The 27897-nt window shown below is 42.5% G+C and overlaps 2 protein-coding genes across 2 annotated transcripts; both read right to left on the reverse strand.

The window, feature by feature from the left end:
- Positions 1–6610: 6610 nt before the first annotated feature.
- On the reverse strand, positions 6611–8072 carry LOC131294875 (uncharacterized). Its single transcript, XM_058322927.1, has 4 exons — positions 7918–8072; positions 7299–7838; positions 7106–7235; positions 6611–7023 (listed from the first exon to the last, which is right to left on the reverse strand). Exons 1-4 carry the CDS (start codon positions 7918–7920, stop codon positions 6908–6910), a joined length of 789 nt encoding a protein of 262 aa, XP_058178910.1. The 5' UTR covers positions 7921–8072; the 3' UTR covers positions 6611–6907.
- Positions 8073–9227: 1155 nt separating this feature from the next.
- Positions 9228–27683, reverse strand: LOC131282555 (coatomer subunit beta'). The gene is made up of 15 exons (XM_058312052.1): positions 27630–27683; positions 16325–16676; positions 15680–16190; positions 15432–15565; positions 13326–13425; positions 13043–13242; positions 12557–12659; positions 12333–12480; positions 12081–12250; positions 11607–12010; positions 11004–11160; positions 10727–10928; positions 10523–10648; positions 10208–10453; positions 9228–9878 (listed from the first exon to the last, which is right to left on the reverse strand). Exons 1-15 carry the CDS (start codon positions 27663–27665, stop codon positions 9840–9842), a joined length of 2928 nt encoding a protein of 975 aa, XP_058168035.1. The 5' UTR covers positions 27666–27683; the 3' UTR covers positions 9228–9839.
- Between the last annotated feature and the right edge of the window lie 214 nt (positions 27684–27897).

Raw genomic sequence — 27897 nt, forward strand, 5'->3', positions numbered from 1 at the left:
CCACTCGCTGGCAGTCGAGATGACAAACGTTGGTGGCGACGTCTCTCTACGGCTACGTGACCACGGGGCTCTTGCCTTGCCCGCACACACTCACAGTAGGCGGAGGACACCACACAGCAACAAAGTGCAGCATACGGCAAGCTCTCTCCGTTGTTGCGTCGTGCCGTTGTGTTGCCAGCCAGGCCCGTTACTTCGCTGGTCACTTCTTTTCACTTTCTGCCCCTACTTAAGCACAGCGGGGAGTGGGACACACAACTGCTGCTGCTCTGGTATCTGGCTCCTGAATGCACCCCCGCCGACCCACCACTTCTGCGGTCAACTGCGGCCAGTGTTCTTCGGTGGCCGCTGTTGTGGACGACGACTAGACGCTATTGTGCGATGGTTAACCGTGTGTTTATCTCGATATGTAATCACGTCGAAGAACGGCACACTCCATTCGTTTTCGTTCGGTGTGTTTTGATACCACGATCCCAGTGATGTATTTTTACTTCCTCCGCGCATAAACACACTCACCCACACACACAAACACACAGATGCACACAGCACACCGCAGCTTCCGTTCGACGACAAAGCAACCACCGCCGCCCGCGAAGGTAAGCGCAGTCGAGCAACCGATTTTTGCCACGTTAAATTTTCAATGAAATATTTCCTCTTTTTTCTATATCTTGCCACACCACTCGACTAGCACCCTCTCACACCCCTAAGACCAGATGTTCGCACTCGCTCGCGCTCTCAGGGTCGTCCCCACGGTGGAGAGCAACAACGGCACGCGCAAAAAAAAAACCACACACGTACGTAACACGCACACACAACTCCACGGCACCACGCGTGCACGAATACACGCACGAAAGCGCGTGCGCGCACTTACTTGCGCTGCCTCTTCCTCCTCCGTCGACACTTCTTCCGACGGACCACTCCTCGTGGCCGCCCGTTCCTTCGAGTCTTCACAGGGCGCCGTCGCGCGGACTCCTTCCTCCTCCTTCTTCGCTCCTTTCAGCACTCACACAACAACACAACACAATCCCGACTGCGGATCACCATAAACACACGGAGCTAGTGCTACCGTGTCACGCACGACGACGGTGTAAATGCCCGCAATCTCTGTCCTAACACACAGCAACCACCGATGGACCGGGTTGTTTTTCGCTCGCGTTTGAACCTTGCAAAATAGACGGCACTCTATTGGGTGACACAGTATATTCTTTCCTCCCGGTGTCGTCCGGCCGTGATTGTGCCAAAATACTGGAAGTGTTTCGGACAGCACCAAGCACCAATGCAGCGCACAATCAAATTCGTTTTGATAAAACAGCCTTCTTGATGGCGCTTGCTCTGAGTATACCGAAGGTTGCTTTACGTCGCTGTACCTGATGTCAAGCAAGTACTTGTTGGGCAAAAGAGCTGTTTTCACACTCGGGAGGACTTTCGACACTTTCTCCGGTCGGTTGTGTTCGTCGTCGTGGGCTTGTGTAACTACGTGTGCCTTCTCTTGCGAAACAGCTGTGTGACTCGTCGTCGTTGCGGTGTTCTATCGTTTCCGATGTTTGAGAATTTTAAAAAGTGGAAGCGTTTCTCTTTTACAACCTTTCTAGCAGTTGACACACAATGGATGGTAAATGATTGTTTTTCGCACCCAAACGCGCCGGGGCAGGAAGGAAGCAGAATTCTGGTCTGAAGCACTCCTGCGTAATGCGGAACAACCCCAGTTGGCTAAGCGAAAAAAGAAAAAGAAAGCAACAACAGAACGTCAATACTATTTAAAATTATATCACTAGTAGTTTAATTCGTATAAACTGAATCTTTATAATCCAAACTTTATTGCAGTCGAAACTTTTATCTATTTTCGCCGTTGCTGTTCTACCTAAATTCCTTCTACTAACACACTGCAGTAAAGCCACTCATACACAATGCATGCAATAACTTGTCTGCACAAATATGCATTCGGTCCAGTGCAATTTGGTGACAGTCATGTAACGAAATGCATAAGAAAATGTGTCATATTGTGGTATTGTGCTTGGCGTATATCGATAGCACAATTTTGTTCGTACGCTAGCGCGCATACACCTTTTACAACTGACACACGTGCAGTGCACACCTTTGTTGTATTGAACAATAGTGGGGATTGACATGCTTAGAAATCCTATTTACACTTCCAAGCCATTAGTGATTGGAGCATAATATTTGTACCATCATTAAAAAAAAACATTTGGCAGAAATGGATCTGAATCTCTTGTTTAACTATGTTTACAGATTCTTTGATAGGATTCCGTATCTTGCCCTGCTATGCGCGTGCCATCTTCATAACATGCTGAATTTTCTTCCGTTAGAATTACAAAAAAAAGTTCACCCACTACCTTTCTCTTATATTCTAACTTCTCACCTTATACGAACGATCAATAAATAGTAAGAAAGTTGAATCTAATAAACGCCAAGAAGTAAAACGGAAAAAAAACGTTAGTTCAGTTCAACAGCAGTACAATATGGAACACATTGTATGATATGTTCAAATCTGGACAAGCTTAAATTACTTAACTAATAGTTTTTCATGTAAACCAATCTAACAAATAAGGTCACTTCGACGAGACATCTTGATGTCTTCTTAAAGTAGAACACATCCTTTCCTTTATTTGGTCAGGTACTTCGAAAAGTAAGTCCCCGTTTTTTTGTTGGCGGACGAAAAACGACCATTGAAGGAATGATGAAACGTACGTTCCGTCGCACCAGAGACCACACATACACATAGGTGAGGCGCATGGGTTTTTCTACACTCGCATTGTTACACGCATGGACCATACGGAGGCACTGCGTTTCTTATTCTTTTATGGCTTTGATTTCGATAAGTTTCCAGTGAAAATCGGAGCCTTCCTCCGATCTTTAGCCCCGACGATGATAAGAAAAGTATCGCGTGTACATCCCCAGGCATGTGTAAAGCGGCACTACCAGTGGTGTGCAGGTACACGTACAAACGCCCGATTATATCGAGTCTAGAGTTGTGTAAATCGGATTCAGATTCATGAATCTGAATGAATCTCTGCCTTATAAGGGATTCATGAATCTTTCGCCGCGAGATTCATGAATCCCAAAGACACACCAAATGATGTGAAGTCACCAACCAAAAGTCGGTTGAGGGACCACCTTTTTTTTTTTTTTTTTTGGTCTCATTGTCCACGCCTATGACAGAATCGGGGAGATTCATGACAGAACCATGAAAGATTCATGAAGATTCATTAAGGTTTCGAAAAATTCATTAAGCTTTGAATATTCGAATCCGCAAAGATTCATGAATCCATCTGAATGAATCTTAGGTAAAAGATTCATATGAATGAATCTCGCCAAAACATTCATTAAGCACAACACTAATCGAGTCCCAGCCGACTTTTCTTCGGTGTGTACGAGATTTTATCTTTATACTGTGATGATTGCACTTTGACCGCAGGGTGGTAGGCAAGAATAGAATCGCATCGAAGGTGCACTGAAAAGAGTGAAAAATACCCTACAGGTCGTCACCGTTGTTCGGTTGGCGATTTCGGTGTTGTCTCCGCCGACACACAACCACACGCTGCGGGCACCGAGTGTTACACCGACGTGAACACGCACATTTGCGCATTGGTAAAAAAAACTGAAGAGAAAAAAAACAGCGAGCCAAACTCTGACTAGACAGTCGACTGCTAAAGAGCTGCCAGGAACGATGATGACGAGGAAGACCGTCAGGAGGGAGCATGGACACACACGCACACGAGGATCAACAGAAGGACAGCAAAAAAAAAAAAGAACCGTACCGAAACATTGTCAGACGGAGCAAGCCGTCGACTGCTGCATGCATTACCTTCGATTACGATAAGGAAATCATTTTTTTCATTTTCATTCAATATTTGATTAGGAACTCTTCCTCTTTGGTGTCTGTACTGAAAAGCTCTTTCTGTTCTGTGGCAGTCGAAAATCCTGCTTACGTCCCAACGTGAACAATTTGCTCTCGCACTCTCGCCCTTTATAGCCCTAGGATTGCTTCGTTTCTATCTACTCTTCTCTGTCGCGCTTACATCACACACCGAGACTCGTACCGTTGTTGGATCATTCCGAATAATTTGCAAAGGCCACAGGCAACCAACCAACCAAACTACCAAAGACGTGCAGGCTCAATGACAAGAATTGATAAGTAAAAGCGTTAATCTGAAAAGTTGGTACCAAGGACCCGCAGCAACCGTGCATCGCTATGGTACTGAAAAACATTCAAAACCCTGTAACAGCCTGTTGCAATGTGGATTCATTTTGCATGCCCTTGTTTCACATTACGCCAGCGGGCTGTTGCCAGGTAACCAACGATACCGGAGTACATGGCGCAGAATGTAAAGTTTTAACGTGAACGGAATGTGTGGACCTTGTATAATGGACTCACAATGGATTCAGAGGCAGGTAGTACTAATTTAACAACCCTTCCTGATGACGTTCTGTGTAGTAGGATTTTCACACTCGCTCCACTGCTTTCGCACTCGAATCTACTACTCTCGATACACAATGAGGCCACAAGGAACACACGCGCGCACGCACACCTTGCCCACGCTCGGTCGGTATATCTGCCTTGTACGATTCCCTCCCCCCTCCTGCTGTTCCCACTGATGACCACAGCTACGACCACGACCGACCACCACGGCGAAGCAGCAACAATTCGCAGTACAGGAGAGAGAGCGAGCGTCACGCAAATCCTTCCACTGTCTTGCACCGCACTCCACTCACTGAAGTCAACGTTCCGTTTTGATTGCTTTGTACCCGGCTGTTCGGGGGTTCGCTCAGACAAACACACTGCTCTGACACTTCGTAGAATGTCAAAACCGCACACACCGGTTTGACAGAAGGTCTAGCGAAGGAATTCACGTACGTCGTCAACGGTCGTTACAGAAATTTCGTGCCTCTGTGTGATTATGCCCCGTAGTGCTATTGATTGCACCACGCATATGATTCGCAATGCCAAAATGAGCCCTTTTCTAACGCCAATTCTTTCTATGCGTAGTGTGGAAGAAACAATCACTTCAATGATTGTAATTCCGATAAGCCACTTTTGTAGGACTCAGACCGATTTTTTTAAACGTGCTTTTTCTAAAATAATTTCCAACCACCCACTAATTGCGCATGTATTAAATGACTACGAATAGCCGTATCAACTAACCACTAACACTATGACGTTTTTGGCACCTTCAACCTTCACCCAGAAATGGCCCCATAAATGGGGCTAAGTCCCAGATTGTAACACGACCGAGCATTTGTTAAATAAACACTGGTTTGAAGAAATTGAAGTGGATATTAAAAATGCTACCCAGTTGTGTGTGGAACTAAAAATAAAGTGTTCCAACCTGATAAGCTCACCCATGCAATCTCAGCAACACACGAATATATCTACACACCTACACATGCACACCAATCTATGACAGTTGGTGCCATTATCCTGCGAAAATATTTTTTGTCCTCGTCCGCTGCCCTTCTGATTTGAAGGTGTTTAACACAACTCTCCAATCCTTAATCTATTGATTAACACTCTCAAATAACGAAAAATACCTTATTTGCCTACGATTCGTAGGACTTTTGTTACATTAGTCGCAAGGTGATTTTTCACTTTTACTTTTGATTTTTGGCGAACGCGGAATTGACTACTTGCCACAGGCGTCGAGCCGCTACTGCAGTAGTAGTTAACCGTGACAAAGCGTGCTTCATGAAAATAAGTTCAGTAGTGTTGGTTTATTGAGTGAAAGCAGTATCGGTGGTGCGTGTTCAGCAGCCTTCCGTTGCTTTGCGTTGAAGGTGTGCAGATCGAGAACTATAGTTTAAAGTTTAAACGAAACCGCAAGTACCATTTAAACTTACATACATCATCGTATGAACATAATTTAAAATCTTTCCTTGCAGAATTGTGGATGCAGTTAACATTTAACGGTGAATTAGCATCATGGCACATTCGACAAAAAATTCCAAGATTTCACCACGAATCAGCTGACGGTTCCTTTCCGATGCCAAACATGCCTAGACAAGCTTTCGAACCAAACCATGTGCAAACTGGAGGTAATACTTCATGCAGGTAAACTGACGGCAGATCGTTTGACAATCCAACGTGTATTTTCAGAAATCAAGACATCCAGAATTGCGTTTTTCTTTATTATTCACATTTTATGAAATGTAGAAAACTGAAAAGTTGTTACATACTCACATACATGATTTAACTTTTTGTTGAAATTGGAGTTTTATTTTAATCTATTAAAAAGCTCATTGTTTATTGGTCTGACGTTTACTTTTGAAAACAACCAAACGAATATGGCGGAGCAAAAATTCTTGGAGTTAATTCTTTTGCTTTGCGGTAAAGGTGTTTTGGTGGAGGCGCCTGTAGGTAATCCCGTGCGGACTTAATTTGGCTATTTTAGCAATGCCTTATTCAACTTATTTATATATTTTATTTATAAAAGTCTGGACAAAATGTGGGCATGACATATCGTGTAGTTGGGAGGCTACAATAATTGATGCGGATCACATACCCATGGTTAAAATTATGTTCTTTCATGTCATCGATTGCAACGTTTTCGGTCATTGATTGATTCTTATATATTCCCCCCACGAGGTTGTTCTGGTAACTAGTTTTAAACAGTGCACATTTTCATATTTTATTTGATGCAAATGCATTGACGATGGTGCTATCTACTACAAATGAAGATGTGACAGAGTAAATCAAACCGTAAAGTAGATTGGAATATTTTTCGTCAGTCGCTTCTATATTGCAAGCACGACTTTGGTTCTATGTTTCATTGCACTTCAATTTTCACGACTAGGTAACTGGAACACGCCATTTCACCCACGAAATGGGAAAAAATATTTACCAGACGCTTCGTGTTCGAGTTGGTGTGCAGTAGCTGCTCGGCAAAGGAATATATTACGTTTTAGCTTTTTTCAGTCGTTGCCTTGCTTGAGCTTTTGTATATCGATTTCGCTGGGGCCGTTGGTCCCCGGGTTGAAATCCTTCTTCTTCTTCTTTGGGCTTTTGAAAATCTTTTAGTAAAAAGTGTATAGTGTCAGATTTGGGTTTTACTCAAACCATAATTATATGTTTTAAAATATAAATGAAACTTACCTTCCAGCAGATCGATTGGTGGGTCAAGTAAACCCTTTCGTTGCAATTTTTTGTAGTATCGAATAAGCTTTGCAACACCGAAACCTATCCCGCCGATCACAAGTACGACGAATGCCATCAAGGATGTATACTAGAACCGTAAATCAGCTCGATGTATTCTATGATTATTACTGTTTTCAATATGAACACTTACTTTGATAGTTGGCTTTTCTGTCAACAGCATGTCGGCCAGTACGATGCACAATCCAACCAAGCACCCGATACCGGTCCCGATCAAAGGTGACCGTTTCTCGTCCCGCCGGTCCGCATTGCTTAGAGCAGCAGCTTTTCGGGCTGCCTGTATAATTCCCATGTCTTGTGGTTGCAGTTGCAAAGCCTTTCCGTACGACAGTAACGCCGTGTCGTACTGTCCTACACCCATGCTCACTTCGGCCTTTCTGAAATATGCTTTAGCCCACGAAGGATTCAGAGCTATCGCTTTGTCGGCGTCCACGTTGGCGTAGTAGTACTGTTGCATCTTACAGAATGCCAGCGAACGGTTGCTGTACAGTATAGCATCCGAGGGACTCAGCTTGATAGCATGGGTGTAGTGAAGGATGGCCTCGGTATAATTGCCAGCCTTGACGCACTTGTTACCTTCCTCCTTAAGCTCATCGGCGGTAAGATTAAGGTTGCTTTTACCACCGTCCTTCTCGGGGGCTGCCGCCTTCCCGTTGGCTGCAGTTGATTGCGTCTATTAGGCAATTTAAAGGGTTTTCAACAGTTTATAAAACTATTGACAAAATCAAACACAAACAACGATTAACACCTACCATTCTATCGGCCAAATGTTCGTCCTATGCTTTTGATATGCTAATGCACTATTTCATACGAGGCTATTGAATTAAACGCTATCTAAAGAGTAAAACGATGAAAGTCATTTACTATCACGATTCGGGAAAGTCATCTGATTTGCTTTGATACTACGGTACTGTTTTTTCCCTACACCAAACTCAATTGAGCAACGATTGACAGAATAGCTTCTTTGTTGATACAGTATTTTTCATCCAAATTCAGTTGTGTGAAGTAAAATTTTAATGTTGACTTTTTCATTCATTCGATCAGAATTGAACAGTCCTTTGCGATACTAGTAGTATCTCAAAGTTTTTTTTTATTAATATCGTTCGCATTAATGTTCTTTCGAAAGGGAACATTACGATAATCTTTTTGTTTACATTAATTTTGATCATTAGCTTCGAACTATTTGATCAACACTCACTAGGCACTAGATTCCAAATGACTTCTCGTAAAATTGATGTCATTCAATGAAGTAATTCCCGTTAATTTTTGTAATCTCATTGCATTCGATTTTTTTTTATAAATATTTTACAAAAAAAAGAAAAAGGAATAACTCTATGATTCAACTTAGCAAGATTGCAGTGGATTTAAAAAAAAATAATTCATAGTAGGCATACAAATAATCAATCTTATATTTTACAGAGATACAGGTGAACGTCGATTATCCGGGGGTGTCGGGACCGGGAGGACCTCCCGGTCCCGACACCCCCGGATAAACGAACATATACGTAAAATACGTTAATACCTGGTTTAAGACTCGGCTAGTTCACTTTTAACCAGTTCCAGTTAGTTGATTAATCATAAAAAATGTTTGAATTATTTTTCTATGGTAATTTTTATTGCTATTTTGATCCGACAAATTTTATTTGACACATTATTGCTAAAACATTTTGTGAACAAACCTGATATTCATGGAAATATTTCAACCCGGTTGTGCAGTTGTCAGTTGCACGACACCCGGATAATCCGCCCCCCGATTAATCCGGCCCCGGATAATCGACGTCCAACTGTACTTACATTGCGTTTTTTACCGTTGAACAAAGTTTTCTTTCAATTATTTATTCTAGAAACACACGTATGTTAAATGTATATTCATCATGCTCCTTATTTATCGAAATATCGATACAATGAGGGTCAATTGCGGGAGAATGCTTAAAAAGTCCTGCGATCTGGCAACTTAAACCTATTAGAAAAAAAGAAAAGATTTTGTGCAAAAACCGCTCTTTAATACCTTAATATTGCCAATACAAAATCGAGAGGCATCTGCTGTTTCTACAAAACGAAACCAAGTTTCGGGCTGTTCTTAAAAGAACATTTTCTTGTGGATTTCGATTATTTATGCAGAAATGAAACCATAAATACCTGAAGGAGGAAAGCATCAAAAGCAAAAGTGATATTAATTTCAGTTAAAAAATAATATAGCAACTCCATATAGGTTAGATACAAGTTCCTATTAACTAAAATACATTTTCGAATGTTTCGATTTTCTGAATGTGTTTTTCCTTACATAAGTGTCTGGCAACGGTACCCCAGATTAACATCCATTACGGTTTCACGGCGATTTCGATCAGTGCGGAATTCTTTCCGGTTCGCTCGATGAAGATGCACCCGTGCTTAGTAACTCAATGTAAACGCAAAACGTGGAAGCTGGGAAAGGTGCACATATATTTATGCTCCTCTTTATAATATGCAACGAATCACTTTTTATGACGCAATCATCATCTATCGTCTCATTCACCGTATATTACGCGTGTTGGAGCGTGCAGTGTTTCACATTTCCACTCCGAGGCGGAGTTAACATGCATGTGGGGTAAAATTATAAGATAAACAACCAAACGTTTGGGGAACTCCTAACGTTGCCTCAACATTGATACGGATGGATGTCCTGTACGATCATTCAATCATCACTCAGCTCAACGTCATCTAAGTTTACATCCTGTAAAGATATTGTTTATTCGAAAAGCGTTAGTTCTATTTCATATAGGTTATTTTTCGAAACGGTTTATTATCTTTCATATTAAGGAATACTAAGTTAATATTTAAATTAATAGACTTCTCCAACAACCAAAAATCGTTAATTGTAGCAAGACGAAAAAGGCACAATATTTTGGTAAAACAAGGGCTGAACTTTGTTCATAACATCGTGATAAGCCAGATTAAGAACAATTTAAAACTCATAGAAACATTAGATGAAAATTTCATTAAAACAATTTTTTTTACTTGTGAAAAAGACTATGTTATTCTAAAGATTTAAGCATTACTTACCGATGTATCGATATTATCATCCAAATTCAGTGCTTCGATTTCCGATTCGAAATCATCCAGCGAGCTTTTCCGTTTCACTTGTGGTGCCGACGGTGCATCGGTACCAGTACTGGTAGCCGTTCCTGCGGGATTCGGTAACATTTGTGGAACGTTCGGCGGAATCTGTTTGAAACTGCTTCCGGCATTGCTGTTCGCGATACTGTTGGATGGTGGCTGATCTGACTGATTGGCAGCCGTCGTTGTTGCCTTTGGAAAAATCAAATGGTTTGAATTATTTCTATTTAAAAATGAGGGTGACAGAGTGTTGGCACTTACCTTTGCGAAATCGCCGTTGGTCAATGACACTGTGGATTTACTTGCGCTGGGATTATAGTCGAATCGACCCTCATTTTCGGCCTCTTTCATCTCCGCAACGGGTGTGCGATCGATGTTCAGTGGTACCTGTTGCAAAAAAAAGGATTCAGTATTTCTCTGCAAAATCCACCTCCTGACTGTTGTCGAGATCTCCCGACTACATACTTTGGTAGCAACGTTCGCTGGCAATAGCGTGCTTCTTTCCGGTAGCAAAAACTGTTGTGTTTTCACCGAATCGTAAAATCCGGGAAATAGATTTTCGTACTGCTGTGGATCGGCTAAGCTTTGACCAGCCTTTTCATTAATTTTCGCCAACTCCGTGCGCCAAATCTCGAGCACATGTGAAATTTTGCTTGGCAAGTACGTTCTGTAAAGAGCAAAACAAAGGCATGATTAGGAAAATTGATCTGTGCTATGGACAACAATCCGTTTGTCAACTCACCTAGCAAAGAATGCAGCCTCCGGTATCCGATTGGTTTGGATGAGAATTTCCAAACACTTCTCCAGATCACCCAGCAGAAACATGGACAGGAATGAGATGTTGAATTTACCCTGTGTGACACCGTTTTCGCCGAGATTTCGAAGCATATCCGAATCGCCTTCAGGGGTGGGAAAAAGAAAATAAAAGTACATTGATGATAGGATTTTTCTCCTTCTCTTCGCATCCAATACTGTAGACTTGTGGCCAGTGATCTGTTTCCCATTAGGCAAACGCAATCGACAGCGGGGAGGGCACAACAATTTCCTCCCCTATTACATTTTATGTCCTGTATATCATTAGCTATCTCGGTCGCAGTACCAGAATTATTTGGTCACTATGGCGTGCAATATGGGTGTGTGCAAATAATAATTTACTGATTCGATTTAGTAGTGGAATGTATAATACAGCGGGTTGATTTATAGGCAACACTTTTACGCTTCTTAGCCTTCGAAGAGACAAATACAATTATTTTGAGAGCACCCATACGTCAATCCGATTTGCAATGATAATACTGCGTGCAAAAACTCCTTTCTGGCCCAGGGGTGGGCTAAACTCACTACTTACCGGTGCTTGTAGCCAGCAGCAGTAAACCACCGTAGTCGTTCGCATTCGTTAGACATTCCTTCACGAGCTCGAACTTGTTCTTGCTCGTCGCGATACCGGCAAGCTGGCTCCACTTTTGCGGGCTGTCCGATTCTCGCGCCAGCGTTAGTGCCGTATCGAGATCGCCGATCTTCAGGGCCAGCTCGAACCGGTGCTCGGGATCGATCGAAACCTGTAGTGCCTGCTGACGGAAACCTTGCATTTCGAGGAAGTGTGCCACCCGGGTTCTGTGCTCTTTCGGGATGGTGGGCAACACCCGGTCCGCCGTTTCAAAGTCGCGCCTCATTACGGCCGTCTGGTATTCCAGCACTGACAGCAGCAGTGCGAAGCTTGTCACGTTCAGTTCCTTATCGCCAAGGTAAAGCCTGGGGAGTAGAATCGAACCAATTATTACGCTATCCCAATCGAACGCTTTTCTTTGCATATTTACATTACCTGTTATCTTTCGGCACGTAGCCCAGCAAATACATTGTCCGGTCCAAATGAGAAACCGTCACAATTTCACCGCCGACGTAATAGTTGATCCGGTTCACGGAGTTCGTGTAGATGAAGCAATCGCCAACCCACAGGCCGGTGCGTACCAATTCATTTACTTCTCCCAAAACCTGATATATAGAAAGGAAAATGCCGAATTACACTTTAACGAATCAGCGACTCTTTTTTAAACAAATTTCCAAACACACTTACGTCAAACGCTTCCTCGATACCGTCCTCGTTCAACTGTTGTTTGGTGGCCAAAGCGTTCTGTATCATGGCAATGTCGACCTTCAGGATGAAGTACGAATCTTCGGTGGCCAGGCAAACCAGCGAGCCGGCTTCGTTCCAGAACACGTGTCTAAATTGTGTGAAAGATTTATCACAATTCGTTAAAAATACGAATACAAAGGATAGGAAAAAAAAATCTCACAAACCTGGGCTGTACTTCGATGCGTCTGATCAGTTCCAGGTTCTCCCAATCGTAGAACGTTAAGCCGGAAGAAGTTTTCACACCAAGCAACTGTCCACCGAAGATACCTGAAGAAAATGGTTACAAAAGATGGAAAACAATTATTTTATTGCGATTAAAGAACGATTCGAAAGGTATGTGTTTACGAAGAATAGATCGTAGCTTATGTCGTGGCACAAATAACTTTACGCTTACGCGCAACAATATTATTACATTAAGTTTTACAAACGTATGTACCTTCTACGGAATGTGGAATACAGTTTTATGTAGCAATTAGTACGGACAAAAGCGTTGGCAGCAATAAGAAAAGGAAAGGAAGGAAGAGAAAGAAACACTTTAGACAAAGCACACGTGTTCGTTACACATTTAAAACCACATAATTTTGGTTCGATTGTTTACTAAGTTAGTTACTCTAGCGCTGAACAGAGTGACCAAGTTGCAAGTAACCTACCTTCGGCACCATAGTCCGGGGTGAAGCTTTTGCGCTCCTTAAAGTTGCGGAACAGTTTCACTGTGCCGCTCGATTCCCGGACTGCATACTCGCTGTTTTCTGAGGCCCACACAAACTCCTGGGCGGACCCAAACGCCTTGTTGCGTAGGGCCATCGATGTGTAGATGATGTACTCTCCATCGCCACACACCACCACGAATCTGCGGAAGGAGGAGGGGGTACATAGTAATGTCGAGGGTCAGCAAAAGGAGGCATGACGAAGGGCACGTTTTCTATACTCTACCTTCCGTTCGGGTTGTGGGCGATTGTCTGTGGGTAAATTTCACACGCACCCATGTCTTTTACGGCCACCGGCAAGCGCTCCCCGTCTTTGATGTCCGTGCCTTAGAAGAAAATTGGGATGAAACAAAATCAATGCAGGTTCATCCGTAATCGATATGCCCCCTTTAGGTTGCCAATAGTCTGTCCAGTTCCGCAGTTGCTAAAGTGCAATTCATTTGGTGTGTTGAATAATTCATTTCGATGAGCATCATCGGAATTCTGAACAGTTGCCTTTTTACGGGCAAAAATACACATTGCTCTGTATTTTGTAATTGCATCTGTCACATATCCTTAATTCTTTGGGCGAGGTCATTGGTTAGAATCATAAACATAAACTAGTAAGTATATCAATGAAAGATAGAGAAGAATTAGAAGACTTCTTACGGAGAAGATGCGTAACGAAATGCATCAAATGTTCTGACTAATTCTATGTCTGGATATTTACTTAGTGGTGACCCAAGCAGATGTAGGGGAAAGTGTGGCATAAGTTCCCGGTGGGATAAATGCACTGGTACTTTTTTATAGCTGAATCTTGCAAATAAAACAAAATGAAACAATAGTGGATATGAGAAGAAACTGGATAAAACAGAGAAAACTGGATAAAACTTGTAATGCCTGATATCATGTAAGATTTCTCCGTTATACCACCGGCTTATGTGGAGCAGAATGTACTGCTGTAAATATTAGGAAACACATTTAGCGTAATTCACTGGCTCGTCGAGCAAATCAAGGGTTTACCTCTGAAAATGATTCTTTTTTTTAAGACATCTTTCAAAAAAGTCCGTTAGCGTTAACAAAACTCTCGCAGAAAACATGGAGAAGCGATTACATGAGCTAGACAAACAAACGGGAAAATGTTTGACGAGAATTTGCAAACCTTAGCCAACAGATGATTTTCTTCGATCTCTATAAAGCTCCAATACTTTTGCTACCACTAGGGGGAGGAACTAACTGTACTTCCAGCATAACTTGGTCATGCTTTAGTGTACGACCCATATGGACATATTCGGATCTAGTCTCAAAGTACCGACCAAAGACGGTATGATTAAGAAGTTGTTTTAATAAGCATTTTGTGCATGAAGTTGTTTTAGGATGGTGTTGCTTTTGTTTGAATGTTTAACTATTTCTTTGGTTCCGATAATTTCTGAGAAACATTTAATCCTATTATAACGTGCACCACCTGGACTGCGTGGGTTCGAATCCCAACCGAGATCGGACCCTCCCCTGTCGTAAGCCCTTAACGGGCAGGCATGACCAACAGGTCGTTATGCCAAGAAGTAGAAGAAGAAGAACGTGCACTGATAATATGACACAAATGTTCGAAAATATGATATGTTATGTCATTATAATAATTGCATGTCGCCGACGAAAGTAAACACTTAACCTGAACTAAGTTACATCACATTAATCACTCACTAATGAGCCGTAAGATGAAAATCGGCATACAATACTAAAAAATGCACATGCCTATCGTATTCTACAAACTTGTCCTAGCCGTACAGATTTCTATGTTTGACAATGTTTATGATGTACAGAAAAGGGCGGAAAAATACCATTGCTTCATGCCATTTGACCTCTCATTCCTTGAAATTCCCTCTTCCCACTCCGATGCATTGGAAGCAACGGCACACAGCCATACGTTTTATTGAAAAGAGTACAGTCGTCTGGATAGGTTTAATCATTCTAATGCCTTTGGGGTAGGAGGTATGGGGAAAGACGAAACGTTTGCGATTGTGCATAATTGTTACTTCCGCCTTTGCAAAGAGGATCCACAAGTGAATGAAGAGCAGAGGGAACAAGAGCCGCCTTGTCTATCTCTTCGGCACCCTTAATCTTGTGCACCGTGCAAATGCGAGGCATAAACACTCAGTGAGGCAAACAATGTCATTTGAGGTGGATTAGGTAGGGGGGGGGGGGGGGGGGGGGGGGGAGGGGGGGGAGGGGGGGGGGCGTCAACTGCATTTTAGGGCTGAGGTTATGATTGCGCTTAGCGCGATGAGCAGCAGGCAAGATAGCAAGTGTTGTGGGACACATTTGGAAAATCAGAATACACCAACGATTCACCTACCTTCAGGGAGCGCTTTTAGGTTGACCTGCTGCATCTCGGAGTGGCGAGCCCATACAATTTTTCCACCGTTCACATCCATCGACATGGCTGGTTCTTCGCGGCCCACCTTGATAATGATGGATCCTTCGTCGTAGCTACACGGGAAGGGTGGGAATACACGGGAAAATAGGGCGAAATACAAAACGATTAGCGTACAGTTGTGAAAGGACGCCGGAAAAAAACAGGCGCCATCGGAAGGAACAGCCTACCCAAGGGCCACGTTGTTTGTGCCACGCATGCAGGCGATGGTCCAGACGCGCTCGAAACCATAGTTTAGCGACGTTTCCAGGCGATAGGTGCCCGAATGCCAGATGCGTATGGTACCGTCCTCCGAGCCGGTTAGCAGGATGGGTAGCTCCGGATGGAAGTAGACGGCCGAAACGTTCTGTGCGTGTCCTTCGAGCGTCTGGACGCACGTTTTGTTCTGGTAGTCCCAGATCTTGACCAGCCGATCGTCGGCACCGGAAATGAGGTACGGCTTGTCGCCACCGTGATAGTAGTCCACACAGTTGACGCCCTTCTCGTGGCCCTCGAGCGTGAAGTTCGGGACGTTAGAGCCCAACTGCCACACCTTGACCGTTCGGTCGAGGGACGCACTGGCGAATGTGTTGTTGTCCTTCGGGTTGAACACGACCTGCATGACGTAGTGCGTGTGTCCCTCGAACACCCGCTGTACCGACCACATCTTTTCCCAGTTCCACAGCTTCACCAGCATATCGTCTGCAAGGAGAAGGAAAATGGAACACAACCGATTGAAGAACATGGCAAGCCATTCCATTAAAATGCCCTTCATGCAAACTAGCTAGCAGCGGATTCGATCGAACACGCCGAAAATTTATACACTTAAAACTTACCACTGCAGGTTAAGATAAGTGGTTGTGTTGGGTGCACCGCAATGCAGCGGACGTAATCGGTGTGAGCCTCGAACGAGTGCACCTTCTCCAGGGTGTTGTAGTTAAAGACGCGCACCTGCATGTCGTCGGATCCCGTCAGGATCCAGTTCTTTCGGGCCACGAAGCGGGCGCAGCGAACGGGCAGATCGCACACCTCGAAGTCCTTTACCAGCTGCTGGTTCTCGTAGTTCATCACGTGCACATGGCCGTTGTAAAGCGCGCACAGCATCCATGGTTCCGTCGGGTGCAGGTCCACCGATTTCACACGGTCCGACCGCGACGTGAGCCGTCTTTTGATGTCCAACCGTAGAGGCTGTGACGAAAAGTTATAAAATAAATAACATAAAATCATATTCGACACCAAATAATATAAAAATAGTTCGACATTAAACATTTAAACTAAGTTACAATGCGTTAAGCGACATTTTTAGCCTAAATGATTTGCCGGCGGCAAATTGGGCTGCGCATTCTTCAAACTGAGAAAAACTTATTTCATTTGCACTACACATAAGCTTGCAGATGTAAATCAGCTGCTGGTATTTCATGTTACCGATGGCACAATTAATTGAACTTATTTAACAAATAAACAAATTATAACTCAGGCGGATACTTCACACAATAGCATGCTCCGGATAATTAGTGTTTTGATTTTCCAAATATTGTCCTCCACTATGTTAATGATGCAATCACATGGTAATGTTTCTGAACTTAACAGTTAATGCCATGAGATACATTTTTTGATCGTTTTTAAACGCGATTATCATATGATTGCAACGTTAGGTACCCAATGTTTTCATTTGGATTTATTTTGCTTCGTTGGCACAGTACTGTTGGTGTTGATATTGTTATTTAGCTTTTTTTCCATGCACACATTAAAGAACCACACGATTGCTTGTTTGCATTATTTTCCTGAGCTGGAAATATAAATCGTGCAGTGTGCCAGCTATTTCCACATCACTTATCACAACCGTCAACAACCACGATTTGCTGGTTCAAGATGTTCCACGGTGGAAAGCGATGACGATGAAGGGTAGTGTCATTTTTCTGTGTGTGGGCTATATGAACTCGCAAGAACTATCGAGAGGTTTTCCTTCGGAAAGCTTTTTAAGCTAGATGCCGAAAGTACTGCCACGAAGAAATTAGGTCTTCACTAACTATCCAACATACAGTAAACCGTATATTACATGTTTGCCCATAAATTGCATCCGAGTATCGACAAACTATCTCCAGTGCTTCACCGGGTTATGACGTATTCTTGAAACCCTTTGTGATGCAGGCTGTTTACCGTATAGCGGAACAAAATTAGCTTAGCCTCAACGCACAACGATTACTAACCATTTTCCGGCGATTGTACTAAGTTCACGAGCAGTTAAACACCAAAATTTAATAAAAATTCAGCACCGACATGAAAACACTTGCGACTTCGGACGACGTGGCTCTATGAACTGAGCTCTTGCTTGTGGAGCTGAACTAGTGTTGGCAGTTCGGGATTCGGATGATCAAAAACTCGTTCCCTTGACAGATTCTTTCGGATTGAATCCGATTTGAAGAATTTGAATCTGAAGCCTGTAGATATTTCGTACAATCGGTTTTAAACGTTTTTGTCTTTCGGATGAGGAAAGCAAGTAATTACCAAATGATAAAAATAATCGAAAAGTTGGATGTGTACGCATCATGTGATAGATGAGGATTCGGATTTGGTGATGCGACTCACAGACCGGATTTGTTTGAAAGATTTTCCCACCACTACCCTAAATTTGACAGCTCGACATTCCCCGTTTGCAAAGCGTGTTTATACTACGGTGTTATAAGTTTGCCTGAGAGTTCAGATAAAAGCTTGTCTGTTGATAACTATTTAGCTTTGAACCGATTTTTATAATTAACCCCTTAAAATAAAAGTTTTTTTCCTTTGTACAGGTTGGTTATTTCTACTATTTCTCATTTTTTCGATAGAATATTCTGAATTTTGAGAGAGTGAAAAGAGAGGGATAGGAACCATTTTTTTCCGATCCGTATGTTCATATACACTTTGCTGAAGCTTTTCTGGTTTAAATTGTTTTCCATTTATAAACGGTCAGTCAATCTGTTTTACTTGAGTCGAACTGGTAATACTCGTTCTAAACCAATGCCGAGCCAGGTATGTTGACATCATGCAAGTATGTATGCACACATTTTTGCAAATTACCTAAAACCATCAACAACCTACCATACATTCATACCTGTGTCATTTCAAAGTTTTTTATTTGCTCGCAAGCGAGATTAAAAAAATTACTTTGTGTTATGCGGGCACGTACAAAAATCGAAGGAAAGCAACAGCAGTGTAAGAAGATGCTGATGCTGTCTAAAGTTCATATCGATTGCCTCGCTGGGTGGTACCGACACCGACGGGTTATACGCTTTTCACTGACATCGAAATTCCCTTTCGTCCAGAGACCTCTAGCTAATAACAAGCCATTACAGGAATGATATTCGATATCCTGCCCGAAGTCCCTCTCGGCCCTTGACTGATGCTGAGATGTTCGTTTACCGGAGGTCCACCGGGACGTGGGAATGCAAATTGAGTAGAAAAAGACGGAGACGATGTTCCCATTTTAATCTTATGGAGTCAGGGTGAGTCTCGTTGGAGGCTGTGTGTCACCGTCGCCGTCGCTGAAGGATAGCTTGTTGACAACCGACAACTACCATTAAGGTAATTTAAAGACTATTTTATTCTTTAATTTTTACCTTTTTTTACTTCATTGCTATTGAGCACACGAAGTATCATTATGTTATTAATTTTTTGCAAACTTCGCCTCTACACATGTTGATGGTCTCCGAAACAGTAATGATTTCTCTTTTTTCTGCTAGAATTGACGCTTTTGAATGCAGTGCGTATTTCGTACACGACACGTGCAATTCGAATTTCGAAGGCAATATCTTCCGCAAATCTCAAATGAATGAAAAAAACCCAAACACCGAACGGACTGTGGAGGCTGCAGTTCTTATGATTCAGGGGAAACGCTCTTTAGCTGATAGCCACCCGTTGATCCACCTGGCACAAAAATGACACGCTGACAGGCAACGTTACCGAAGCCTTTCGCAGACATGTTTTAGCGTTTTCGGTTACTTCTCGGCCTCTGGAGAGAAGGACTGCTGCAACTGCAGTTGTTCTTTGTATTTCCTACTCATGCTGGGGCAGCTTGACCACATGAGGATATAACAGACAGAAAAAAAACCTGTGTAGAAAGCACTGCAACGGTAAAGGCTTCGCGAGAGACGAATGACCGAATAGGTCAAAGCCTCTAAAATTAAATAAAAAAAAAAAAGGTAAAGGCTTCGTTGTTCATAATTCGTTCGAAACCGATAATTTGGCAATAAAACACTGCAGGTGATACCAGTTGATGTGGACGATGTGATTAACTAATTAATATTACGTTCTCTAGAAAAATAATTCCTGTGGCGTCGATTGTTAATGGTGTATAGAAAAATCCACAATAAAAGCAATGGAGAAAGATAGTTGCTAATCATACAACCAATAAATTGAATAATAAATATATATTAAATAATTCAAGGCCACGACACGATTTATTTTTATTTCACAGTATTTAGAATGTTTAACTATTGATTGAATCTTGAACTAAGTGTAGCAAATGCAACTAAACAACAAAGAAAAAAAAACATTTAAAACCCCTGGTATGAATGGAGAATCGAAATTGAAAAAAATGAATATCCAATAATTTATCAACGCTTTGGATAGACACCATTTGAATCCGCAAACGAGGAAAGTGTAATTGGAAAATACACTCATTTTCCCCTTGGTTTTTAGGTACCGTAAATGGCTCAATTGTCTTCCAAATTTTCTTTTTTTTCTTAGTCAGTGGCAGCACTGGAAAGTTTCCGGCCATCGTCCATAATTTAGTGTCACTTTAAAGAAATTTATCGCCATTTTATCGCTAAAGTATCGACCAACGGTGCGCTGTTGCTCGCACTACCGGCAGTTGCATTCGTCCGCCGAAAGTGCGAAAGGCGAAAGACGAAATCTAAGGACCACTGGCAAGAAGGAATCGTAAAAGGTGTGAGAGTGGTTAAGTTAGAACGAAAAAATAAAGAACAAATATGGACGCCTTTCTACCGGAATTTTCGTTGGAACTTTTCCAATTAAGCAGCTTGTTAGAAGCCGCTACAAAGCGACCGGTTCCGGTGTGTCGGGTGCGCGAAAAATTACACCGGAAAAGCGTGCGCGTTAAAGGTGAAGCGCACTTCGGTGACTGCAAGCGACACAATGCCGCGTTTTCCGTTCCTCGGCGAGGGTCCGAGGGTATCCGGTTCTTCCTTTTTCCGCGCAACACTGCACGACACTGCACACACAAGTAGCACTTTCCTCTTCAGGAGATGCTTGGGGCCATTTTTTTCGGTTGGTTCGGGTGCAAAGATTTGCAAACATTTCTGCTACAACACACCCAAACTGAACCCTGGCAGTATAGCCGCCCGTTTTGAGTGCTCTCATTTCTTCGGCAAAATGGCGAAAGACCGGAGAGGTACACAATGGCATTGTTAAATTTGCAAACTGCTTGCCTGATTTGACGGAGCGCCGAAGGTTTTGCTCATGCAACGCGCGAATGCCAACGGGCAACAGTGTTGCTACAGCATAATCGATTTTGCATTGTTCGACAAGGGTCCACAATAGTGTTGGTAGCCCTTTTCGCTACCGGCAAAAATAACCAACGGCAAATGCAGCAGCTTCCTGCCGCAGCAGACCCTTTCGCAACAATGGAGCGTTCTGCGAAACAACAGCGCCCTGCCCTCTGGGCATCAACAAGCTGTCACATTGTTGACAGGTGCAACGGGAGCGACGGTTTCTTCCATTGATAGTGGCTTGGCGCATGGTGTCTTCTCGGTGAAGGTGGCTACGTTTAATAAGAGCCCGAAACAGCAATAAGATTGTTTAATAATGTAATTTGGCCCGGGAAAATGGGAAATGCTCAGAAACAGTTATAGGCTTCTGACGAAGCGAGGCAAGCACTTTACCAACAATGGCGCGAGAGGTGCTTGAGGCTATTTCATGTGCTCGGGATTGACCGGATCACAGAAAGTGTTACGTTTTGTGCCAAAACAACACATCTTTCGGGTTTCAAGATATTTCCTTAAAACAATATTGCGAAATGAATGTGCTATCATAGGATGGTATTGGTTTTCAAAAAGGAAAATCCAGATCAGACTGCTTAAGAATATGATAGTGTAGAATATTTGTTGCAGACATTTGCTTGCTAACTAACGTAATCGGGAAGTTGTAATAAGTGTTGTAATTCCGTATCCAGGTTTAACTGATGGCTTTTTTACGCCCTCCTTCAACCTCAATTTAGGCTTACCACGCCTAGGCTCCCCTGTAGGACTGGGTCGTTTGATTTCAATCGAACATGGGCAGCCCAAAGCCTAGTGACTCAGTAAGTCAGTAAGGTCGTCCTACTCCTCTTAGAGCTCCTCGTCATATCGGCTTCTTCTTGTCCGTGGCTAAAACTCCTTATGACCATCTTCTAAAACAGTGTCAAGAAGGTTCCATCAGAGTCGAACAAATATTAGTATTAGTATGTGAATCATATAGATCTTTAAATGTCCAGATTAGGAGATGCTACTACCAATAATATAAGAAGCTTAAAGTAGAGGGTTTCCAAAGCTTGCGCACCTGATTCATGGATGACCTTTTTTTGCACCGGTTTGTGTCCTTTATTGATAATTTTTATGGTTAATTAATAAAACTTTATTTACACTTTTGGAAATATTAAACTTTATATTTGTTTTAACACAACATCATAAACATTCAAGGATTTGAAATATTTTCAAATTATTTTAAACATAGGAACGAGATACTTTTGAATTGCCAATTTGGCAATCCTAGACATGATAAACTCGACTTGATTAAATTATTTTAATTTTTTTAATGATGCGGAACAGTACACTGTAAAGTAATCAAGATAATGTTCTTGTTATATTCACAACGTCATCCATACAAGCACAATTTGTTTTTGTTAATTTTAGCATGCTAATGTCATTACAATTATTCAATGGAAGTTACAGTGTCCTATTCCTTCCTTTGTGGAATTTAACTGATGACTGATAGTATATTTAGTAAACGATATTTATGCGAAGCGAAGCATCATGCGACATTTTATTACATGTTATATAAAACAAGATTTAAAAAACTCAAACCTAGCAATTCTGGCAAAATAATTACGATAAATTGGTAATTTTCCAATAGAAACTAAAAAGCATGATAACCACATAAAACGTGTTGGTGTCTCGAACACCCTCTAGTATAGTGAGTTGATGGTTGGATTATGCAATGGTTCTGAGTTGAACACATAAGGATCCCACAATAGTGCATATCCGTATTTTATTAGAACGTTGAACGAATCGATCCGCATCGCCGGCGACCAGGTATTCGACGTGGAATGGCATCCCGTTGCCCTAGAAATCTATTCGTTGGCCAGCGGGCCATTCGACGAAAGTACCACCATTTACACGAACGGAGAATGCACAGCACGAGTTTGTCGTCACGCAGGGTGTAGAATCCGGTCGGGTATGTGTTGGGAGGAAAATCTTCGACGTAGCGACCGTCACTTTAAGCTGCCACGGTATGTACCTCAACGAGCAACGTCGGATTCCATGCGCCATTTTGTGTGTGCGTGTGGTTTTTATTCTTATCTATCTGATGAACCGTTACTCTACCCGAATCGGAGTGGATTCCATCTGGGAAACTCCAACAGATTTTTAAAAGACCAACGGATCGGTATGACATCGATGTTGTACACGCTGGATATAGATAGGACTCTGCGACCGAAGACGCGAACGGTTTGCAATGTCCATTCCTTTCACTACCTCAATCTAATTAGGAGCTGTGTGAAACAGAAGAGTCGAAAAGCTCATAAAACCCTGCATGTGGACACCATGGAAACTCAGTTTCACGAGAAATCATAATATTTGGAGCTACAATGTAGGGGCTTTCAATGGCGAGATGGGACAGAAAAGTTTGTAAAAAAAATCCAAAAACTCATTTAATGACGTCAAAAACATCTTCATTCAAAGCTACGCACCAAAGTCTCGCGAACCTTTACTACGTCACCCATCAGTCTCAGGATCAACATCGCTTCGGGGGAAGATGCTAAATCTCTAGAAAGCGATATTCCTAATATATTCCCCAGCTCCTTCCGAACTCAATCTTCCGCTGGGCTTCCTTGGATTCCTGACGAAGGTGTTGATCGTCGGCACGTGACCCCTCGGGTGCCACGTGGTTTTGCTCGTTGTAACCGCCGCTTTTGGATGACTTTTGCGCCCCGAGGGTACATGCCCATGCACATGTTGCGACTTGTGGTGGTTCAAAACGGAACCGCACAGTTTTGGGCACCGGAAGGGCAAATGAGCCACCTTCATTACAAAAGAACAAACTTTTCCAACAAACGCTCGATTGTCCGTCATCGCCAGGGATTCGAAACTATTTCAAACGAAAGGGGCGACCATGCGTTTGCGTTTGTGGCTGGCAACATTTGATCTAGCGAAGATAAACGAACAAATCGTGTGTGCGGCACGCTGCTGCCAGTTTGCTGGTGAATGGTATTTTTTTTGCTTGCCACTTTGGGCGTTTGAAGTTTTCCACCTTCCGGCAAAAGTGGTTCATGTTGGGGTAATGTGAATAAAATTGCCCATTGTCAGCATGCGTTGGTTAAAAACACGCTACAAGCTATAAACCACCTCTTTATTGTATGGCAACAAAAAGGTTACTGTTTCGAAGTGATTCCGTTTAGTAAAGAGCATGATAAGGTTTCTCACATTTGGATGAACAAGGGTAATTTTGACTCATTTGTTTTAAATCGTAGAAGAAAGAATAAGCATCAAAAGACAAATTAGTTTTTACCACCTTCCTTTGAATATTTAATTTTGACGAAATCTGGAAAGAGTAATGACGAATGTTAGTTGCGAAGGTTCGGAATGAATTGAAACCCATTATCTGTAAACTAATTATTATGTGTTTGACATTTGTTCCGGTTGCCAATAGTTTTGGTTGGGTTTTCGATAATCTTTAAATTGATTTCTTCCACATCCAGCCATAACTACATTCCACCCCGCTTTTTCGCCGGAAAAACTCCATTTCCTTATCAGTCCGGCAAGATCATACGATCGTACTTCACCTGTCACGGCTGTTCGGGTGCCCGAAACCAAATGGCCATCAGAACAAACCAGACCCATCCGAATATGCTACTGATAAATCGTATTAGCGTAAATTGATACCACTCCGCCCCTCTCCCGGGCGACTGGTCCCTGTTTTCCGGAACTGCACCACTTCGCGTTCGTTGTTGTTTTCCCCCTGTACTGTCCTGTCAATTGACGGTACAATCGAGATTAGATCGATGCACACATTTATTAGATTGAGCCGTGTATCTTTGGTTTGTGTCCCTTCGGTTCTTGGCGGAAAGGCGGCCTTATCTCCACGGGGACCGAGGTTTTCTCCCTTCTGTTCATTTTCCCCGTATTGTAGGTTGTTTTTTTTTCTCTCCCATTATCTACTTTTTACGCCAGCTCGTTGGGCGGTCTGGTTTTCCTTTTAGCTGCTGTCCATCGCGCAATGTTGGCGTAGTCCTGCTGATGTATCCAGGGAGATTCTCGGACGTCGCGCGGACCGATTTGTACCGCAATGAACAAATCTATCCAGCTCATCTGTAATCAAATTCGAATGGGCAGAGCTTTGTTGGTGATGCGATATGCGTACGAGAACGAGGGCAGGGGGACTTGCCGGCGCGAACCGATGGAGTGTCATTTGAGAAGATTATCACACTGCGAAGTAGAAGGCGTTCTGCGGGAACCCCTCAAACCCGGAACCAGCGGTCGGGTTTTGCAGGTGAAACAAAACAGAAACTTTGGCATACGGTGTCGACTTCTTCGAAGTAATCTCCTTCCCACGATGAGTCCACGCGAAGTTTGAGCACGGTTTAACCCCTCGATTTGCGACCGGAAACCACAGTCTCTGCCCAACAAAAAACACCTACCACCACCAGGAACGGGAAAATCACCTGTGGAAATAGCTATTTTCAATTTGTCGCCGATAAACAAAAGAAACCCGAAAGGTACCGCTCACGCTACCGTGCAGGTTTTTCCTACACCACAAAACCGTTTGCTACGAGAAACCTCAATCGTGCACCGAAAGTGGAAGTGGAAATCTGCCCCTTCGGAGGTGTAGACGGCAGTAAGTGCCGTCGCTATAGCGCAACCTGTTCCCTTTTTCCGGCAACCATTTCCCCAGGCAAAATGGTACGTGCCAAACCCACCACACTGCGGGGTTGCTCGAGTCCCGGAGGGCGGGGAAAAATGTGTAGCACTCTAATGCGAGAGGACGATCTTAATCGTATCCTCAGTGTGGTGGCAACCGGCTCAGCAGCCGTCGTGTAATGCGATAACTTAGCACAATAAAAACAAATGATTTAATTTGGGTGTTTGGGTGTTCCGTTTCAGTGTGGGTGGACAGGACTCGCAAACGGTAGTACGAATGTACGATTGTAATGGAGGATAAGTTAATGAAAGGACGATTGAAAATAATTTCAGAAACATTCGTAATTGGTAGGTAATGATCACCACCGAATAGTAGGGTTTGTGAATTAAATCTGTAGGCGATATGAAACAATGAAGCAATGTTTGTCACGTCTTTCCAGTTTTTATTTTATTACCTCTTAAATGTAATAAATAAATCACATACTATCAATACCCATACATTAAACCTCGTTTCAGACTTACCTATTATGAAAATCATGCATAAATTAAAAAAAAGTCGTGGTTTAAGTTTTGGATGCCTAACAAATTGTTGAATTGCGTTAAATATTAGTGTGCTATCAAAAATTGTTTTATTCACTGGGCGTAAGGAGCCAGGTTTCAATGGCAAAAAAAAAATTAAGAATGTTTATACGATATTTTGGTACGATATGTAAAATAATTCATTCGAGTTTTACTCATTCATTCATTCATCATTTCATCATCACGATGGAATCATTTGGCCATTTTACCATGTTCTATCATAAAAATACGCTTTGAACGACTAGCATTCATCCATAAGCAACTTGAGATTGACGAGTAATATAATTAAGAGCCGTAAAAATGTATAATTGAAAAGTTATAAATTGTAACACTAGAATCCAAAGAGCGATCATTTTGATCACCGCTATAATATGTCAAAGTATAATATAATGTGTAAAAATGTCAAAGTTAAGCTAAATAGATTTCGTACAAGATTCCAAAGCAATCTGTGCTAGGGTTAAAGAGAGATTTTCTTATGTTTAAGCATAAGTTTCAAATCTTATTGGCACATAAATGAACGTTACTATAAAAAAACAGCAAAATTTAAATATGGCATTACTTTGTGTGATTATAAGCACATGGTTTGCATTTGATCTTAAATAAATTTATTAGAGATTTAAATAAATTCAATGTACATAAAAAACAAAACAAAAATGTTTAACTTTTACCAAGTTTAGAAGAAGTTTCCGAAATTAATGGTGTTCACTTGTGTAATAAATATCCCTCAGTAACAAGTGTGAACAGGGATACGGTGCGTTATTTATACCTACCGTTTCACACAACTCCCTCGTCTATATCTGTTGCACCTTTCTCAAAATCACAAGTAGCAACAGTTCCCATTGCTCACATTAATCCTAGAGACATGCCAACAGTGCAGTGCAAAACCATGGCAGAACTGCTACGAATAACAAATAGCAACGCGATACACGCACTCTTCTACATTACCGTGGCAGAAAAATGGTGACGATTGGAATCTGTCTCTGCCGTCCTTCTACCATGCCGAGGGCCAGTAGGATTACGAATTGGGAAAGTAGGACTACCAACAGTGTGCGTCCTCGGGGATGACGGGGGTAAAGTTCAAAGTTGCCACGTGCTCTTCGATTCATCGCGTATTCTCTTCGATTGCTTCTTTTGATTTACAGGAAATGAATCTCTCAACTTCCACGCGACACGCTCCGCACCCGATTTTTGTGGCGAGGGAGGATCATCACGTGCGCATGGATTATGTCCCCTATAGGAAGCCGATTATGAATGGCGGCTATGATGTAATTATTGCACCCGAAGGTGGGGATGAGATTTATGTTCTTTGTCGCTTGGATCGCTTTATTTGTATCCTTTCATCCTCTTGTTTTGAACGAAAAGTACTCACAAGGGTGTGCATCGATTTTATTTAGAAAATTGTGCAATGACATCTTTTTGAGGAATAAGAAAATGTTGCATCACAACGTACCATATTGGCCAGGTCCATCTCTTCCAGTCGACGCATCCGTTCCTCACGCTGAAGGGCCGCTTCCTTCGCTTGATGACGTCGTTGTTTGTTTCGCAAATGTCCCATGGTGAGGAGTTGTAGTGTTGTATTTTTTCGTCGTCCTGCTGGCTCACGCAAATGATGTCCCACCGGATGTTTAACCACTGAAGGTCAACCTCTACAGAACAGAGAAACACAGAGAAGCGAAACAGTTAGGAAGGACTTTAAGGAAATCGATACGAATGTTCTT

This window comes from Anopheles ziemanni, chromosome 2 (genome assembly GCF_943734765.1).
Source record: "Anopheles ziemanni chromosome 2, idAnoZiCoDA_A2_x.2, whole genome shotgun sequence".
Classification (NCBI taxonomy): Eukaryota; Metazoa; Arthropoda; class Insecta; order Diptera; family Culicidae; genus Anopheles; species Anopheles ziemanni.

What these genes read in the sequence shown, in the direction of transcription:
- LOC131294875 (XM_058322927.1), bottom strand. An exon ending in CAGAAAAGCCAACTATCAAA is followed by an intron (nt 7,236 to 7,298) that starts GTAAGTGTTCAT and finishes TTACGGTTCTAG; the next exon opens with TATACATCCTTGATGGCATT. An exon ending in ACCAATCGATCTGCTGGAAG is followed by an intron (nt 7,024 to 7,105) that starts GTAAGTTTCATT and finishes TTTTACTAAAAG; the next exon opens with ATTTTCAAAAGCCCAAAGAA.
- LOC131282555 (XM_058312052.1), bottom strand. Translation starts at nt 27,665, where the DNA reads ATGCGTCGACTGGAAGAGATGGACCTGGCCAATATG. An exon ending in GCCCACAACCCGAACGGAAG is followed by an intron (nt 13,243 to 13,325) that starts GTAGAGTATAGA and finishes CTCCTTCCGCAG; the next exon opens with ATTCGTGGTGGTGTGTGGCG. An exon ending in CAGCGAACGTTGCTACCAAA is followed by an intron (nt 10,649 to 10,726) that starts GTATGTAGTCGG and finishes TTTTTGCAACAG; the next exon opens with GTACCACTGAACATCGATCG.